Source organism: Mauremys reevesii, unplaced genomic scaffold (genome assembly GCF_016161935.1).
Source record: "Mauremys reevesii isolate NIE-2019 unplaced genomic scaffold, ASM1616193v1 Contig78, whole genome shotgun sequence".
Lineage (NCBI taxonomy): Eukaryota > Metazoa > Chordata > Testudines > Geoemydidae > Mauremys > Mauremys reevesii.
In genome coordinates this window covers 146844-165914 of record NW_024100893.1, presented here as the reverse complement: position 1 = coordinate 165914, position 19071 = coordinate 146844, and the positions used below count along the sequence as shown (strand labels likewise).

At 52.9% G+C, this 19071-nt stretch overlaps 1 protein-coding gene across 1 annotated transcript; it reads right to left on the bottom strand.

The window, feature by feature from the left end:
* Positions 1–9840: 9840 nt before the first annotated feature.
* LOC120394793 (C-type lectin domain family 2 member D-like) lies at positions 9841–18825 on the bottom strand. Its single transcript, XM_039518945.1, has 5 exons — positions 18732–18825; positions 17947–18051; positions 13526–13713; positions 12203–12306; positions 9841–10087 (listed from the first exon to the last, which is right to left on the bottom strand). The coding sequence occupies exons 1-5, from the start codon at positions 18823–18825 to the stop codon at positions 9973–9975; spliced, it is 606 nt and encodes a 201-aa protein (XP_039374879.1). The 3' UTR covers positions 9841–9972.
* Positions 18826–19071: the final 246 nt, after the last annotated feature.

The following is a 19071-nucleotide window of genomic DNA, read 5'->3' as shown; positions in this document are numbered from 1 at the left end:
CACTCCTGCCTTGAACCTTGTACAATCAGTTACCCAATGGGTGGAGAGACTGATGGATTTACAAAGATAAATTCAATGAGCGAGAGAGAGAGAGAGAGCGAGAGAGAGCACCTGGCCTTGGGGTTACAGCACCGGGCTGGGACTCAGCAGATGTGGGCTCAGCTCCCAGCTCTGCCCCAGACTCCCTGGGTGACCGTGGGCAAGTCACAGCCGTCGAGCTCAAACTTTGCACGTGCGCACAAGGGATCTGCTCTGGCTAGAGAACCTGTGTGGGAAACGCCCAGTGCAAAGCAGCCTCTCTGGAGCAGATGGAGTTGATGATGGGAAGCAGTTGGTTAGTGGCTTAGCGAGGGGGTCACCACGAGGCGTGTCTGGCTCGCAGGCTGCCTGCTGGGACACGTGTCTTTACTTCCTATGTGGTGTCCCGCTCACACGCAAAAGCTGCAGGCTCTGCCTGAATCCAGTTACTCACTGTTTTATATTTGCAGCCCAGAGTGAGGAAGCTGATTTAACCACAGCCAGCTGCTGTGTGGAGACTATGGGTACGTCTACACCAGGGCCAGCTCCAGGCACCAGCCTACCAAGCACGTGCTTGGGGCGGCACCTTGGGAGGGGGCGGCGATCTGGGTTTGGTTTTGTTGTTTTTGGTTTGGGCGGCGCACCGCGCTGCTCGGGGGGGGGCGACTGGGGGGGGGCGCCGCTCGGGGGGGGCGGGGACAAGTGGGCGGGGAGCCGCACCGCGCCGCTCAAGGGGGAGGGGGGAGACTTGGGCGGGGCGTGGTGCCGCTCGGGGGGGTGCAACTGGGGTGGGGCACCGCTCGGGGGTGTGTGACTTGGGCGGGGTGGGGCGCTGCTCTTCTTTTTTGCTTGGGGCGGCAGAAATGTTAGAGCCGGCCCTGGTCTACACTAAGGGATTATTCTGATTTTACATAAATCGGTTTAGTAAAACAGATTGTATAAAGTCGAGTGCACGCGGCCCCACTAAGCACATTAATTCAGCAGTGTCCATCCATGTACCGAGGCTAGCGTCGATTTCCAGAGCGTTGCACTGTGGGTAGCTATCCCATAGTTCCCGCAGTCTCCCCCGCCCATTGGAATTCTGGGTTGAGATCCCAGTGCTTGATGGGGCAAAAACATTGTCGCTGGTAGTTCTGGGTACAACCTCACCCCTCCCTCCGTGAAAGCAGCGGCAGACAAACATTTTGCACCTTTTTTCCTGGGTGAACGGTGCAGCACGGAGCCTGCTCAGCTCAAGACAGCAGTCATGAACATTGTAAACACCTCGCGCATTCTCGTGCAGTCTGTGCTGAACCAGGACCTGCAAAGCCAGGTAAGGAGGAGGCAGCTACGGCGGCGCAGCGACGAGAGCGATGAGGACATGGACACAGAATTCTCTCAAACCACAGGCCCCAGCGCTTTGGAGATCCTGCTGGTAATGGGGCAGGTTCTAGCCATTGAATGCCGATTTTTTGGGCCCGGGAAACAAGCACAGACTGGTGGGACCGCATAGTGTTGCAGGTGTGGGACTATTCCCAGTGGCTGCGAAACTTTTGCATGCGTAAGGGCACTTTCATGGAACTTTGTGACTTGCTTTCCCCTGCCCTGAAGTGCCGATACAAAGATGAGAGCAGCCCTCACAGTGGAGAAGCGAGTGGCAATAGCCCTCTGGAAGCTTGCAATGCCAGACAGCTACCGGTCAGTCAGGAATCAATTTGGAGTGGGCAAATCTACTGTGGGGGCTGCTGTGATGCAAGTAGCCAAAGCAATCACTAAGCTGCTGCTACGAAAGGTTGTGACTCTGGGAAACGTGCAGGCCATAGTGGATGGCTTTGCTGCAATGGGATTCCCTAACTGTGGGGGGGTTGTAGATGGAACCCATATCCGTATCTTGGCACTGGAGCACCAGGGCACCCAGTACGTAAACCGCAAGGGGTATTTTTCAATGGTGCTGCAAGCATTGGTGGATCACAAGGGACATTTCACCAACATCCACATGGGATGGCTGGGAAGGGTTCATGACGCTCGCGTCTTCAGAAGCACTACTCTGTTTAAACGGCTGCAGCAAGGGAATTACTTCCCAGACCAGAAAATAACAGTTGGGGATGTTGAAATGCCTGTCATTATCCTGGAGGACCCAGCCTACCCCTTGATGCCATGGCTCATGAAGCCATACACAGGCAGCCTGGACAGTAGTCAGGAGTTGTTCAACTACAGGCTGAGCAAGTGCAGAATGGTGGTAGAATGTGCATTTGGCCGTTAAAAGGCTCGCTGGCGCACATTACTGACTTGCTCAGACCTCAGCCAAACCAATGTCCCCTTTGTTATTGCTGCTTGCTGTGTTCTCCACAATCTCTGTGAGAGTAAGGGGGAGACCTTTATGGCGGGGTGGGAGGCTGAGGCAAATCACCTGGCCGCTGATTACGCGCAGCCAGACACCAGGGAGATTAGAAGAGCACACCAGGAAGCGGTGCGCATCAGAGAAGCTTTGAAAACGAGCTTCATCACTGGCCAGGGTGTGACTGCTGTGTTTGTTTCCCCTTGATGAATGCCCCCTCGACCCTTGATTGACTCATTCCCTGTAAGCAACCCACCCTCCCCCTTCGATTACAGCTTGCTTATGGAAATAAAGTCACTATCGTTTAAAAATCATGTATTCTTTATTAATTCATTATAAAAAGAGGGAGAGAACTGAGAAGGTAGCCTGGGTGTGGTTTCGGAGGAGGATAGGAGGGATGGAAAAGCCCACTAAAAAAATTTCACAATAATGACAGCCTTCTGGTTGGGCTGTCCTCGGGGGTGGAGTGGGCGGGTGCACGGAGCCTCCCCCCACGCGTTCTTACGCGTCTGGGTGAGGAGGATGTGGAACATGGTGAGGGGTGAGGGTGGTTATACAGGGGCTGCAGTGGCACTCTGTGATCCTGCTGTCGTTCCTGAAGCTCCACCAGATGCTGGAGCATGTCAGTTTGATCACGCAGCAGCCCCAGAGTTGCATCCCGCCACCGCTGATCTGATTGTTGCCACCTCTCATCTCGAGCATCCCTCCTGTCCTCACGTTCATCCCTCCTGTCCTCACGTTGGTCCCTCCTGTCCTCACGGTCACTGGCATCTTTCCTGTACTTTGCTACCATGTCCGTCCACTCATTCAGATGAGCTCTTTCATTGCGGGTCACTTCCATGATTTCGGAAAACATTTCTTCTTGCATATTTTTTTTCTGCTGCCTTATCTGAGATAGCTTTCGGGACGGAGTAGGGATGCTTGAAAAATGTTCAGCTGCATGAGGGAGGGAAAAAAGGGAGAGAAGTATTTTAAAAGATACATTTTACAGAACAATGGTTACACTCTTTCACAGTGAACAGCACTATTCACCTTACATAGCACATGTGATTTCACTACAAGGTCGCATTTTGCATCTTAATATTGAGTGCCTGCGGCTCTGGTGTTACAGATCTCACAGACGCAGGTCAGGGCATCAGAATTTAGCTTGCATACAGTGCTTTACCCCTCCCCCCACCGCATGGCTGGTATCATGAAAGCTCACTGCTAATCACCCCCCTTCCCGCCCCCCACTGCGTGGCTGGTAGCTGGGAAGATCCCTGCTAGCCAAACGTGAAAAAGCTCATCGCTATTTCACTCCTCTCCTCCCCCTGCTTGGCTACGTGCAAGGAAGGATTTCTTTTAAGCAGCAGGCCACAAACCCAGTAGGAAAATGGGCATCTCTGTCCCCTTAATTAAATTCCTGATTTTCAACCAGGTTACCCTGAACTATATCACTCTGCTGAGGATAACACAGCGAGATAAAGAACTTTACTGGCCGCGAATGCATTCCATGTCCTCAGGGCAAATCAATCACTAGAAAACGCTTGCTTTTAAACCATGTTTTATATTTACAAAGGTGGACTCACCAGAGGTCCCTTCCATGGCTTCATTGTCTGGGGTAGTGGCTTGGGAGGGCAATTCTGTCTGGGTCAGAAAAAGCTCCTGGCTGTTGGGGCTAACAGAGTGCTGTGTGCTCTCTGCAAACTCGTCCTCCTCACCTTCTTCATCGTCATCTTCCCCGTCCGCATAATCCTCAGCCATGGCTGAGATTACAACCCCCACCTCAGAATCCATGGACAGGGGTGGGGTAGTTGTGGCTCAGCCCCCTAAAATTGCATGCAGCTCAGCATAGAAGCGGCATGTTTTTCGACCTGCCCCGGACCTTCCGTTTGCTTCTTTGGTTTTCTGGTAGGCTTGTCTGAGCTCCTTAACTTTCACTCTGCACTGCACGGAGTCCCTGCTGTGGCCTTTAGCCGTCATAGCCTTAGAAATTCTTTCAAATACTTTTTCATTTCGTCTTTTGGAACGCAGTTCTGTTAGCACTGAATCCTCTCCCCATATAGCGATCAGATCCAGTACCTCCCGTGCAGTCCATGCCGGGGCTCTTTTTCGATTCTCAGGAGACTGCATTGTTACCTGTGCAGATGAGCTGTGCGTGGTCACCTGTGCCGATGAGCTCTCCACGCTGGGGAAGCAGGAAATGATTTTCAAAAGTTTGCGGGGCTTTTCCTGTCTACCTGGCCAGTGCATCAGAGTTCAGAATGCTGTCCAGAACAGTCACAGTGGTGCACTGTGGGATACCGCCCGGAGACCAATACCGTCGATTTGCGGCCACACTAACCCTATTCCGATATGTTAATCCCGATATTAGCACTACTCCTCTCGTTGGGGAGGAGTACAGAAACCGATTTAAAGAGCCCTTTATATCAATATAAAGGGCCTCATAGTGTGGACGGGTGCGGCGTTAAATCGGTTTAACACTCCTAAAATAGGTTTAAATACGTAGTGTAGACCAGGCCTAAGGTGCCACACGTACTCCTGTTCTTTTTGCGGATACAGACTAACACGGCTGCTGCTCTGAAATCTTTCAATAGTGAGTTTCTATTGACAGCTCCCACGAGGGTCCAGGCTGGGCCTGTCTCTGTTCAGCTTTTTAAAGCTGACAAGGTCCAAGCAAGAGACTCCCAGCCAGTGACTCCTGCACAGAGCCCAGAACTTGTGACTGACTTAGAACAGCTCTTTAGTAAGACAGAAACACCAGGTAAAGACCTCAAGTGAATTCTATCCTCTCTGGCCCCCCATCCACAGGCGCTGGAACAATTTTTCTAGTGGGGTGCTGAGAGCCATGGAACCAAACTGTAAACTCTGGATATAATGGAAACCACTTCAAGCCTGGGGGTGTTGCAGCAGCCCTAGATCCAGCACCTCTACTCCCATCACTGCCAACACCCTGCAGTCCTGACCTACGGCGTACCCGGCTGTTTGGGTGCCGACCCCTGAGAAAAGCCCTCCCTAGTATTTTGAGTCTGAAGGCTCTTTACATGGGTGTAGGGGGAACTGCAGCAATACTCAGAACTAGAGCTGCTCTCCCGAGCTGTCAGAGACAGGACACTGGGCTAGATGGACCATTGGTCTGACCCAGTGTGGCCGTTCTGATGTTCTATCCTGTAAACCTATTTTATGGAAAATGTGAAAAGAAATGGAAGTTTGCTGTCCTTGGAAGGAAATAGAAAAGCAAAAATCCTCCCTCTCTTTTCCAGTGGGAAAAAGACCCCCACAGTGTTCCCACCCCAGACTGCCCAGCTGGCTCCTGCAGGCTCTTCCCTCCTGAGCCCTGTCTGGGAGCTCAGCAGAGCCCTTCTGCATAGAGCTACTCACACAACCCCCCTACTCCATCAAATCTCGCCCTGCCTTGTAGCCCTACCAGGCCTGGATCCTGGTCACCTGCTTCCCTCACCTGAACCTCCCAGTCCAGGGGCACCTAGTCCCAGGTCAGGCTGAACCCAGGACTCCCTTAAAGGGCCAGTTCACCCTGTGACACCAAGGACTGGTGCTGGCATTACCACACCTGCATAGAGAGAGGCACATTTCCCTGCCCCGGCGCTGGAACTCTGCCCGCCCAGGGGTGAGGGTGAATTACCTCAGGTGCTGATGGGTTCCCCAGGTGACATTATGGGCAGAGCTACCAAAGCCAAGAGCAGGTATTAAAACAGGAGCTCTAAGGGAGCTCTAGCCTGTTCCAGCACATTCACCCCCAGAAGTGGCGCCAGGGTTTTTGGCGCCCTAGGCGGGGGTCCTTCCGCGCTCCCGGTCGTTGGTGGCAATTCTGCGGCAGCGGGGTCCTTCCATGCTCCCGGTCTTCAGTGCACTTCAGCAGCAGGTCCCGGAGCGAGTGAAGGGCCCGCTGCAGAATTGTCGCCAAGGACCCAGTCCGCGGAAGGACCCCCCGCTGCCGAATTGCCACCCCCCCCAAATCCTGGCGCCCTAGGCGACCTTAGCCTAGGTCGCCTAAATGGAAGTGCCGGCCCTGTTCACCCCACCCCCTCTGCTTTGCGCCTCACAGGATTCCATACAGGATGTTGTACAAGGTGCAATTAAGATCTGGACTGGACTTAAAGTGAGCCCCCCCCCCAGACGGGAAATGGACCTGGATGGATGGTTCCTGCTTAGATCAAACACTGAGTGCTGCCTGGTGTTTGCTATATGCTTGGGAAAGCTCCCATTGTAGAATGTCTCATTTTAAATGTACAATGCCAGCTGCATAATGAACTATCACTTCCAACGTGAGAGCAGCATGACAAAGCAAACCCTATAGATTTGAATGAGGATGAATCCCTATAAAGGCAGACTCTGAAGACTGAGAACTTTGAGTCTGGTACTGTAATCACCCTCCAGGAGCATCGGATGTGCATCTGACAAGACTCGGCTCCATCCTTGTGCCCAGGCCAGGGCTGGCTCTACCATTTTTGCCACCCCAAGCAAAAAAAATAACCGCTCGGTCTGTTCTACCCCAAGAATGGCCGGAATGCCACCCCTTAGCATGTGCCACCCAGGCATGTGCTTCCTCCGCTGGTGCCAGCCCTGGTCCAGGCCACAGGCTTGGCATGAGCAACTCTAAGGCTGGTAACTATGACAACAACCTTGAAGAACCTGTGTGTGTATGAATGAATGTGAAATTGAACGGTATGTTATAGCTATGACTGACTGCTTACTATGAATCCTTCTGTAGTCACAATAAACGTGACATTGTGCCTTATCCCCTTTAAGAAGATCCTGCTGGTTTTTATTTTATTGGTATAACAAGGAAAGTAGAGACATCTTGTGCACCCCCATCCTTGCGTCGCAGGCGGACACACGTGGGGTGGTGCAGTGTGGTAGTTCACATACTTTATTTGCTATGGCTTTCATGTAGGGTGACCAGACAGCAAATGTGAAAAATCGGGATGGGGGGAGGGGGGGTGTAATAAGAGCCTATATAAGAAAAAGATCCAAAAAACAGGACTGTCCCTATAAAATCAGGACATCTGGTCACCCTACTTTCATGTGACTATGGAGGATGATGCCTTCCTACGCCTACCCACGGGATACAACTGACTCCCTTTTCCCCTCCCACGCCAAACCCACTTAAAGTAGCAAACACTGAAAACCCATTGCAGGCAACCTAGCTCTGTGCAAGCAGCAGGAATAGAACACAAGGGTAGGAGGCGGGGCCGGCTCCAGGCACCAGCCGACCAAGCACGTGCTTGGGGCGGCACCTTGGGGCAGGGCGGCGATCGAGTTTTGGTTTTTGGGGTTTTTTTGTTTTGGTTCGTCGGGGCAGCACTGGAGGGTTTTTTTTTCTGTTTTGGCGCTGCGGCGCTTGGGGGCGGGGCTCTGGGCCGTGTGGCACTCAGCAGGGCAGGGGCTTGGCGCGGCGCTCAGAGGAGAGGTGGGAGCTTGGGGCAGCGCGGTGCTTGGAGGGGGGCGGGGGCGCAGCACGGCGCTTGGAGGGGGCGGGACTTTGGGCAGCGTTGTGCTCAGGGGCGGGGCTTCGGGAGTTGTGGTGCTCGGGGGCGGGGGCTGGCGCGGGGCTCGGAGGGGCGGGGCTTGGGGCAGTGCAGCGTTCGGAGGGGAGGCAGAGGCGCGGAGCTTGGAGGGGGTGGGGCTTCATGCAGCATGGCACTCGGAGGCGGGGCTTCAAGGCATGTGGTGCTCAGGGGCGGGGTTTCAGCAGCACGGCACTCATGGGTGGGGGGGTACAGCAGGGCGGTGCTCTTCTTTTTTGCTTGGGGCGGCAAAAAAGTTAGAGCCGGCCCCGGTAGGAGGGTGCTTGTTCTCCTCGTGGCGGTAGAATGCCTGCTGCGGGTTATACCTGGGGGCACAGGGGTGGGAGGAGCAGGGTACAGGTGCCCGTTTGAGCAATTCATAGCAGGCATATGGGGCACCTTTGGGGGAGCCTTGTCCATACCTGCCATGGGTCAGCTCTCTGACACCACCTCCCCCTGGCAGCGCAAGCCTGACACTTCCAGGCCCCTATAGGCCTCACTCTCTGTACAGGTTAGTGACCAGCACCCCCCCCCCCCCCCAAAGCCTCTGAGTGTCCTACTGGAGTGCTCAGCCCGTTCCACTGAGCATGCACAGAACTGACTCCCTCTTCCCACAGCTGCAGTCCACAGCAGTTTGTCAGATTCAATTCAGGGCAACCACACTATTTAAATCACAGCACTTAGTCTTGTTTTCTATATATATGTAGATTTATGAGTTTATCAGAGATTAGAGAAGCGAGAGTGAATAAATACTGGAAATTAATGATTACATATAGGGTGACCAGATGTCCTGATTTTATAGGGAAAGTCCCAACTTTTGGATCTTTCTCTTATATAGGCTCCTATTACCCCCCACTTGCTATTTGGCCACCTTAGTTACATAGAAAACTAAACCATAACACTTTCTAGAGCCAGGGATCTCACAAAATTTTGGCAACCTCAGAATGTGGCTCTGACAGTAATTAACCGTAGGACAAACATAAATAAATCACCTGTGCATATTTACATAGGGTTTTTTGCAGATTCAATAATAAATATAAGGTACAGTTGTGTCTATTTGTTACTGGGCCTAAACACAAAAAAGTGCCTTGCACATTCTGGTCTTTTCTGTTGTTTTGCTTTTTTGGTAAAAAGGTGGATGGTTTGTACCATTCTGAACTAAATTAAAAAAATATTTATGTAAGAGAAGTCCAAATAATAATCAAAGAACGTATCTGCCAAGGTCCAAAATTTCTTTCACAGACAAAAATTAATCCAAGCTAGTAATAATAATAGTAACAAAATCTGAGCTGTTGCTGTTGACTTTTGAGCTCAGTTTTTGCATCATTTAACAGTTTGGGCCTTTGAAAGGCACCGTGATAATTTTGTTCAACTTCCCCTGCATGAGTGCTATAGGGACGCTGCACTACCTACATTTCAATGTGATGAATTTCTCTTACAAAGAGTGCACTCTGCAACTTTGCTCAGAAACGGAATCTGACTGCTTCAGAAATACCAGAAACTACCTTTCCGCCAGTGCTGAAGTGTTCTCTGCCCCCCTCCCCCATCCCCTTGTTTTGCTTTTATTAGAAGCAGGTGGCTCATCTGGGACAGTCCATCACATTCAGGGTCATTTTCTGGCACGGGATTATCTGAAATATTTTGGTCTCCATTTGCATTTTTAACTTTCACCTGCTGCCAGGAACAATTGCAACCTACCCAAACACCACACAGTGATCTTGCCAACTATGACTGCCAATAGCTGCTTATCTCAGCAATTGTTGGGGCACTTCGGAGGCTCTTGTGGCTACAAAACAATCGGCTGGTGGCCACATTTGAGAAACGCTGTTCTGGAGTCTAAGCTAACAAGGCCTCCCCTTCCCTTACTTCCCCAGCGTGTGGCTGAGACTCCTTCTCATAAGATCTTGCCCTCTCAGCTGCACAGAAAAGCTTGACAATGTGTCTGAGTGTAAAGGTTCAGAAGCAGAAGGCACATACACACTTATCGCTTGAGGGCCCCACTGCCTGATTTTGAGATCTTGGCCAGGCTGATGAATGGGGACACGGCTCATTCAAGTAGGTACGAGTTGTATCAGTGTCATTTCTAGGAGGCTTATTTTGAGCTCCCTTCCAGTGCAGTCCCTTTGCCCATCACATACACCTCAGTTTGCTACAGATCCACCGTCTTTCCATGGAGCACCGTGAGCTGCTGACCCCTTTCTTGTCGTTCAGATACGCGCAGTCACTGCCTCCTCTTATCCGAAACCTGCAACACAGAAGCCAGGGAGCTGGGGTCAGGCAGAGCCCGGGCATTTCACACCCGTCACAGCCGGGGGAGCCGTTCTCAGTGCAGGCCTGAGTGCAGAGCAGCTACTCTCACAGCCCCTCGGGAGCAGAGCGGAGCAAATCGTTCATTGTTCAGCTCAGGGGCCAAACTGAAATATAGTTTGGTTCAAATCAAAACTGATTTGTTTCCCCCTCCCTCCCTGAAATGAAAACTCTTCATTTCAGCTCAAAAGACGCCTGAAAACAAAATGAAACAAAAAAATTGTGTTGCATCAAACGAAACATTTCATTTAACCCAAAACCAAGTTTTTCATTTCAATGTTGGGTGTTTTTCAACTTTAGCTATTTCTTTAAAAAACAAAAAATGAAATTTCAAAAACAGTTCAAAACAAAAAAAGTCAAAATGTTTAGATTGGAAATGACCAAAACAAAGCATTTCACCGTTTTTTTTTTTAACTTAGTTGTAGCTGGGGGGAGAAAATGATTTGCAAATAGTTACACTGCCCCCAAAATGCACTTTTTGGGAAAGTTACTATTTGCTGGGAAAAAAAATATTGACCTGACTCTATTCAGGATTCTCCCAACTGCACAGGCAGGTCTAAGATGGACTGGTCACCATGAAAATGGGTGGATATTTTGATCCCACTCCCGGCTCACTCCCGCCCAGCCTGGGTTAGGACGGGCCCCTGCAGGTCCAGACTCCCCAGCACAACCCAGCCAGGCTGCCCCGGGGCAGAGACTGCAGAGGCGTCTGCACGGCAGGGAGCAGCTGTAACCCAGCAGGTGGAAGAGCCAGATATGGGCTCCCTGGACAGTTTTCATCGTCCCGTCAGGGCAGAGGCCTCTCAGGACAGACTGCACCGAAATGGCAGCAGCACAGGGACTGCAGCACAAACCCAGCAGCACTGTGAGATGACATCAGCTCTTGCAGTGCCTCACGTTAGCGCTGGAGGCAGCACTTTGGCCCTGGGTGAAGGGCAGGATCAAGGCAAACCCCAACATGGGGCTCCCCACGTTCCCATCCCAGCTAGTGACAGGTCACATACACCACAGTCATCTGCCAGGGGGGCCCAGCACCACTCTTTGAGCAGACTAGGGCCTCCCATCCCCCAGTCTGTCTCCAGGTGGGTTGGGTCCATCCCAGAGAAGGGACCACCCTCCCACCTGAGCAGAGGACTCTGGGTGGGATCCCCCATTGACATTATCTCAGTCAAGCCTTGAGGAGGTGGCAGCAGCAAGGACTCCCCATGAAGAGTCCTCTACTGGGATGGGCTTCGGGAAACCCCTCAGGGCAGCAAGTTTCAGAGTTAACATCCCATTGAGATGCATGGGGCAGTTCCCCCTTCTGAGCTATTGGCTCAGGCTCTCTGCAGACTCAGGCAGGTGCTGCTATGTTGGTTACACTCAGGTCACATTTCCCAGCAACCACAAGGAACAGAGACTTTTATTTATGTGACTGTACTGCAATCACATGACTCCAGGATCAGTGGCCCCAAACATGGACTATAATGCCTGGACCTTGGTCAGGGCTCTCTAGACATATAGAGTGAGGTTCCTAGGTTTATATTGGGCACCTAAATAACCGAGGCCTGTGACAGTTTGGGGAATACATACCTGCATCAACTCCTGGGTCCCTATTTGTTTTGTGACAGGCCATTTGATTGCAAATTTTAACGTCAGTGCCTTGTTGCAGATTCAGAGGCCTCACCGACCAAGTCACTCAAACCTGCTGGCTGCAATCCACCAGCTCCCTCCTTTTCCCAGGGGTGGGGGTGGTGTCAGACACCCCAGGGACCTTGCTGAAGAGGGCTGGGGAAGGACAGCAAGTGTCCCAGCTGAAATCCCAGCGCGCTGCGAGGGCACCTCTGGCTATGGCGGGCTCTGTCTCCGGCCCAGCACTGCGCTGCAGGGAGGAGCCGAGAGTTCCGGGACACGCCGGCTCCCATCAGTCTCTGATACATGCAGGACGTGACTGGACCAGGGTCGTGTCTGGTTGTTCCAGTTGCACTGAATGGTGGATCCACCTGAACTTAAACAGCTCAGATACCAGAAACCCCAAGCCCAGGGAATTAGTACACAGGGGTGACAGACTCACAGGTGGCTGAATTTGGTGCCGTTGGTCCATTTCCAGGGCTGTCCCTGCTCCCTCCGGAGGCCGATCCAGTGGTCACAGACATCCTTATAGTGCAGCAGGAACATCTTAAAGAAAGCCAAGGGACATTATGGATCAGTCCCAGCTCTGGTGCCCCCTCCCCCGCATCCCCCCAGGGCTCTGGGCTGTAGAGAATCCCAGTCACACATTGAAGGGGCTCAATTTATTTTCAGAAGGACACTGGATTTCCCCCTCTTGTGCAAAGCACAAGATCACCCAGGCAGTATTAACCCTCCCACCAAACACAGCAGCTCCGCCCCTGTGCTCCCAGTCACCCGCACCCCAAGTTCCCCCAGCCTGGGGGCAGCTGCTGGGTCTGAGCTCTCTGCAGAGACGTCTCTTCTCACAGAGCAGCCGCCGCTCACCACAGCAAGGTAGGAGGAGGGAGGGAGTCAAGGGAGGGGAGGGGTCAATCTGAAAAGGGAGTGGTCAATGCTAAGAGGAGGCCCCCAAACCCCCATCCTCAGCCAAGAAGGGGAAGTGAGAAGACCCTCTGCATCAGTGGTTCTCAACCAGAGGTATGTGTACCCCTGGGGGTACGCAGGGGTCTTCCAGGGGCACATCAACTCATCTAGAGATTTGCCTAGTTTTACAACAAGCTACATGAAAAGCACTAGTGAAGTCAGTTCAAACTAACATTTCATACAGAGCAGTATAAACAAGTCAGTGTCTATGTACTGTACACTGACAAGTATTTTCAATATTTCTATTCCAATTAATTATATAATTATATGGTAGAAGTGAGAAAGGCAGCAGTTTGTCAGTAATAGTGGCTGTATTTGTAAGCAAGAAGTTCAAGTGAGATGAAACTGGGGGTACACAAGATACATCAGCCTCCTGAAAGGGGTACAGTGGTCTGGAAAGGTTGAGTCACTGCTCTCCATCCTCAGCCAGTGAGAGAGGAGCCCCCCCAGCCCCCAATCCTCAGCTGGCCGCTCCTTTCTCACCCCCAGAACAGGAGCACTGCCTGTGTTCTCCATCCCACTCCAGGCAGCCAACAGCCCAGGAGATGCCCAAGCCAGCCCAGCCCTAGAGAGGGGCTGTCTCCTACGGAAGGGTGGGGGCAGCTGAGAGTGGGTGATCTCTAGCGTTTGGGTGTGACCATAGGGGAGCCCTGGGTCTAGCCAGGGCTGGGATTCAGCTGCTGGTTGTTCATTCGCTCCGTCCTCCCAGCACAAGAGGGCTCAGAGCTGCTCCTCGCCCCCAGTTCCTACTGCAGCAGCTGCTGTGCCAAGGCCAGTGTATCGCAATGAGAGAGTAGCTCACCAATTCCTGCTCACTGTCGATCCCAGCCAGGGAGGCGCCGAGGGAGGAGCAGTTGCTCCGGCTGTAGTTCCAGTTCCCTTCAGTCTCAGAGAAATAGTAGCATTTCCCTCGGTACCCGACCCAGCCGTCCGGGCACCAGGGCACAGCAGGGGGCCCCAGATCAGTTGACTGAAGCTTCGGTCTCAGCACTGAGAATGAGACAGTAACATGTGGTGTGAGTGGGACCTGCCGCCCAGCCATGAGGAGAACACGGGGAGATGAGCCCCTGAGCCCCAGGCTTCTGAGACACCTCCAACCCTGGCAGGTGCTGGGAGGGAGCCAGGAGGACACTGGGAATCCAGCCCCAGAGGGGGGTTATCTGACCCTGGCCTCACTCTTGGGTTCCTATTCAATAGGGATGCAGCTGACAGAGAGCTCATGCCATGAAACCCAGCACAGAGCTGGGCCCAAGCTCAGTGTTAGAGCAGGGGGTGGGCAGGGAGCTGCAGAGGGAGGGGACAGTTATCGGGGTGGGGGTGGACAATAATTAATAGATAAGAGATCAAATCCAAAATGATTTGGCAGGTCTGTTACCCCGAAGAATCCTGCTAGCCTGGGGCCTGGGCTGCTTCTCCCCTGTGCCTGCTCTGCACTCGGCTCCCCAGGAGAGGCAGGTTGAGATGAAGATGAGAACAAACTCCCTTCCCTTCACCAGACTGAACACCCGCTGCCCGGGCCCGTCCAGCACAGCCAGACCTATGGCGATGGAGATGTTTGCCAGGTTATGTTTGCCTGGCAGGAAGGGACACACCCAGCCTAGGGGTGTCACACAGCTCACAGCATTTCATCCCAGGCACAAGACCAACAGTTGCACATTCTGAGGAATAAAAGGCAGGTGAATAGCTGAGGGATTTGAAGTAATTTCAGTCAGGGACACAAAATGGCCACTATGGGGCATCAGACCTCAAGCAATGGGAGAGGGCCTGTGACACTGAGAGACCAGGAACATCCTAACTTGATTCATCTCTTATGTAGAGCCATTTCTTCTCCCACATACCACTGCAAGAAGGAAACTCGTTGGAAACCCTCACTGGAGCCCTTTCAATGCCCCAAGAGCGCAGCAGCAGGGTCACCCATGTACACCATGAAGGAGACCTGTGAAAGGCCCAGTGCAGTGGATGAGTAGCCAAAGACAGAGTTGTTAGGGTCACTATGGTAAGAGCTGCTAACCCAAATACCCCAAGACAACCTGCTTTAACACAAAAGTAAGACTCCCCCCCCCAACCGCACACCCTGAGTTATCACCCCACACTGGAACCCATGGGCGGTATCATTAAACCGTTACAACACATACTCCGGGGGGACCACAGCCTGAAAGAAATCTTTCCTAAACCCCCCCTTCTGGCCTTCAAACAACCCTCCAACCTCATCAGAAGCAAATTCCCCACAGATCAGGGCACAACCACTCAAAGCGACACTAGACTCTGCCAGGACAACAGATGCAAAGTCTGCAGTCGTATCTCCACAACTATGATCATCAACACAACACACCTTTCGAGAGCCATGGATCCCACCCATGCCTATACAATATCTGGGGTAACCTCACCCAATGCATCAAATGCCCCAACAACTACTATGTGGGTGAAACCAGACAGACAATCATGACTCTTGAATGAACTCACAGAACATTAAAAAAAACAAAAACCCCCACTATCACTCATGGTTGAACACTTGTTACAAAGTAATCACTTGATATCTGACCTCTCAGTACTCATCCTCAAAGGAAACCTGCCCAACACCTTCAAAAGACAAGCCTGGAAGCTTAAAGTCATAACTTTGCTAGACACTAAGAATCCTGGACTGAGACACGGGATTTATGGCTAAGTATAACAATCTGTGACCCACTAGCCCCCTTGTTTTGTTTTATGTCCGCAGAGGTGTTAATGAGCCACTCCACCTTGAATGGTCCCTCAGAATGCACAGTAATTACTTATTCTAAATCTGTTCCACCTTGTGACTCCCTGAGAACTTTTGCCAGACCTGAAGAGCATCTGTGTAGCCCAAAAGCTTGTTCCTTGCACCAGCAGAAGTTGGTCCACGTGATGGGGTGTCTGCCCCGCACAAGGTTGGGAGGGGTTAAGTTGGTTAAATGGGCCAATTGACCAGGCTGCACCTGGAGGAAGAGCCAGGGAGCAGGGATTGATTAAATGAGGCACAGTCAGATGGGAAGAGAAGAGGCCTGTATAAAGCAGAGGAGCTGAGAGCAGAAAGGGGCTGCAGGGACATAGACTGTGGTCACCTCTTGGGAGGAGGGAGCTTGGGCTGGCAAAGAAAGAAGAAAAAGGAAGGAAAAAGAGGAAGAAAAGAAAAAAGATATAGGCAAGGCAAAGCTCCAGTGATAAGCAGCAAGGTCCAGATTAGTGCAGAGCTTGGCTAGGGTCCCTGAACTGGAACCTGGAGTACAAAGCAGGCCCAGGTTCCCTACCAGCCACTGGGGAAGTGGCACTGGGCAGGCATTGGAGAACAGATTGCCTGGTCATGCAGAGGGAGCTGGAGCTCCTGGAGAGAGAGAACAATGGGTGGAGAGACCACCAAAGGAGGAACAAAAACAACGAGGCATACATTTGGGCATAAGCTTTTGTGGGCTATAATCCACTTCATCAGATGCATGGAGTGGAAAATACAGTAGGAAGATCTATATAACAGTACATGAGAAGATGGGAGTTGCCTTATCAAGTGGGGGGTGGTAGAGACAATTCAATTAAAGTGGGCTATTAACAGGACAAAAAGTCACTTTTGTAGTGGTAATCAGGGCGGCTCATGTCAAACAGTTGACAAGAAGGTGTGAGTAACAGTAGGAGGCCCAGCACCTGGAAGGAGCTGATCCCCAGAGTGACCAGGAAGAGGTACCCTCTGTGGTGAGTGGACCCCCATGGCAGTCCAGTAAAAGGTATTACCTCACCTCAACCTGGCCCTAAGTTTGGAAGAACATTAGGTGCTGAAGCCTTTGTGATCCAAGAACAAGCAGCATGTGCACAAGGCATGTATTTCCCTACAGATAATGGTGCAGAGCCATGCACTCATATGCACAGAATGGAGCAGAGCAGTCCATGCATAAGACATTTTATGGCATCTCTTCAGTGTATAATTTGTATCACTCATTTTAGGGAGTGGCTGCAGCTGAGAGCAGCACAATTTCAAATTTCACAGCCTCTGCAGAGTGCTGGATATGTGACTGTGTAGGCCCCCAGGGGAGGGGCTGCCAGGCCTACTAGGCCCCTTTAAATATTGCACAAGAGCAATACAGCAAGGAGCTTTCAGTTCCGGGGCCTCTAACTGGTGCCCCCTTCACCCTGTGCCCCCATTGCAAAATGCTACAGGTTCTGGGGTGCTCCCTGCACCTGTAAGTGCGCAACCCCAAACTCACAGGTGCTGCCTTGCACTGTGTGAGCCAATGCTGCCCATTCCAACAGCCTGTCATTACAGCAGGGAGCTGGGAGTCGGGCCTACCGATAGCAGGACAGTTTGCTCCAGTGCACTCTGGGTGAGATAGTTACACCAGTGCACACCCCTGGTGTAGATGCACTGGAACCAGAGCGAGCCATGCGGCAACTTACTGCTGTGATCTGCACCACGGCAAGCCCCTGGCTGCACTAGCTTGTCTACATTAGCAGTTTGTACCAATTCACCTCCACTGACATTACATCAGCACAGAGGATTCCTAATGCAGACTGACCTGGATTCAACCCTCTGCCAGCGCTAAACCCTCCTGGGATCCAGTGATCCAATCCCAGGGAAAGAGAGAAATCCCCTGCTGGGAGCATGTCACAGCACCCTCTTCCCCAGGCTACTGGGCAGATACAGCAGGGTTCACATTCACCACAAACAGCCGCCCTCTGCACTAACATGCACTGTCTGTGCAAACCGGGGCAGTGAATGAGCTAAGGGACCCTTCACTGCCACAGTCCTCAAGGGGTGAGTTTCAATGCTGCAATAATGGAGGTGTCGACACTGAATTCTGCGGCTCATTTCAGCCCGGCCCTGGGCATGACCCAGCAATGCAGGAAGGTCAGGCTGGTACCTCAGGGTGACATGCTGCAGGCAAAGGGCTCATTGTTGCTCTGAATCTTGTCCCCTCAACCACCCCCAGGAAGTGACTGCTCATGGGGCATGGCAAAGGGGACCTGGGCCCAAAGTGCTGCAAGTTCTGCGGGTGGGAGCTAACATGGATCCGCTCATCCCAACCCACAGAGAGAGGCCTCACATTCGGGTCTCTGGGAGGGAGCGGGAGAAGGGTCTGCAAGGAACATCCTCCAGGAATCCTCTGGCCCAGCTGCTGAAGCTAGACAGGCCATGAGGAGAGACTGACTACAGTAGCTCCAGGGAGGCAAAGACAGGGCGGGGGGAGGAAGGGCAGGGGGGGAAGGGCATTGGAAATTCACCTGCCAGATGAGCGATGGCAGCGATCAGAACCAAGATCACGAAGGTGAGGACGACAGCTACGATGATGGTACGTGCTTTGTGTGTCTTGCAGTTACGACGAGGTTCTGAAACACAAAGACCCGTCAGGCCGGGCTGCGAGAACACGTCTCACCGACAGCACCAGGGCTGGAGCTGCCTTAGAACATGCCCCGTTCTGTCGATGGTTCCTCCCGTCAGACGCTCTGGGAGAGGAGCCTGGAGGCTCAGGCAGGCTGGGGCTGGCAGAACAGTCCCTCCATCCCCTCAGCCCAGTGCCCCCCCGGCACCCCCAGCCAGGCTGTCACGGGGCCTGGTGAGCTCAGGGGCACAGAGACAAGGACCCGCATGTTCTGGTGGCAGGAGCTCAAGCTGCCTTCCCCCCTCCCCCCGCCGTGCCCCCTGCCGAGCGCTGGCTGGGCCCACACTGCCGAGTGCGCCTGTCCCCGCACACTGGGGTCTCGCACTGGCCACACACAGCAGAAGGGGGGAGAACGAACCAGGCAGAGCTGGGCCAGGGCTGTCACAGGGGGTCTGACACACCCAGCCCAGGAGGCCCCTGCCCAGCCCCAAGGCCACCGCTGTGTGCGCCAGGCAGCAGCTGTGAGCCAGGATCGGTGCCCTGAGAGCCCTGGGGGGAGATCCAGTCCCTGCTGCCCACAGACGGGGGGTTGCTGGGCACTGGCTGCTGCCACTGAGAACATGGCCCCATGTGGGGCAGCCTCAGGGTCTCTCTCCAGCCTGGTCCCAGGCAGTGACACCCCATTACCTGGCTCCCCGACAGTCTCCAGGTGTCCATTGCCACCAACACACAACTCCTGCAGCGGCACTTCGCTCTCAGCAGCCCCAGTTGCTGACTCCATTGTCTCTCTCGGCAACACTCAGGCTACAGATGCTGCTGCAGATGCTGGGCTGGGATCAGCTCCTCTGTCTGACTGGGTCCAATTCAGCGGCAGCAGTGAGGCCAAGCTGGGGCAGGGATCCTGACCCTGGCTCCCGCTCCCTGTTCTGGACTCTCCAGCTAATGTGGAAGCTGAAACAGACCAAGCAAGACAGACCTAGCAGGGTGATTTGTGGTTTCTCATTCCCTGCCCAGCAGCCCAACTCCC

Bases quoted from the DNA above. Each gene is read 5' to 3' on its own strand.
- LOC120394793 (XM_039518945.1), bottom strand. From the start codon at position 18,825: ATGGAGTCAGCAACTGGGGCTGCTGAGAGCGAAGTGCCGCTGCAGGAG. The intron at 18,052-18,731 runs GTAATGGGGTGT...TTTGTGTTTCAG, and splicing joins GGAGACTGTCGGGGAGCCAG to AACCTCGTCGTAACTGCAAG. The intron at 12,307-13,525 runs GTGAGCTACTCT...GCTTTCTTTAAG, and splicing joins TCGACAGTGAGCAGGAATTG to ATGTTCCTGCTGCACTATAA.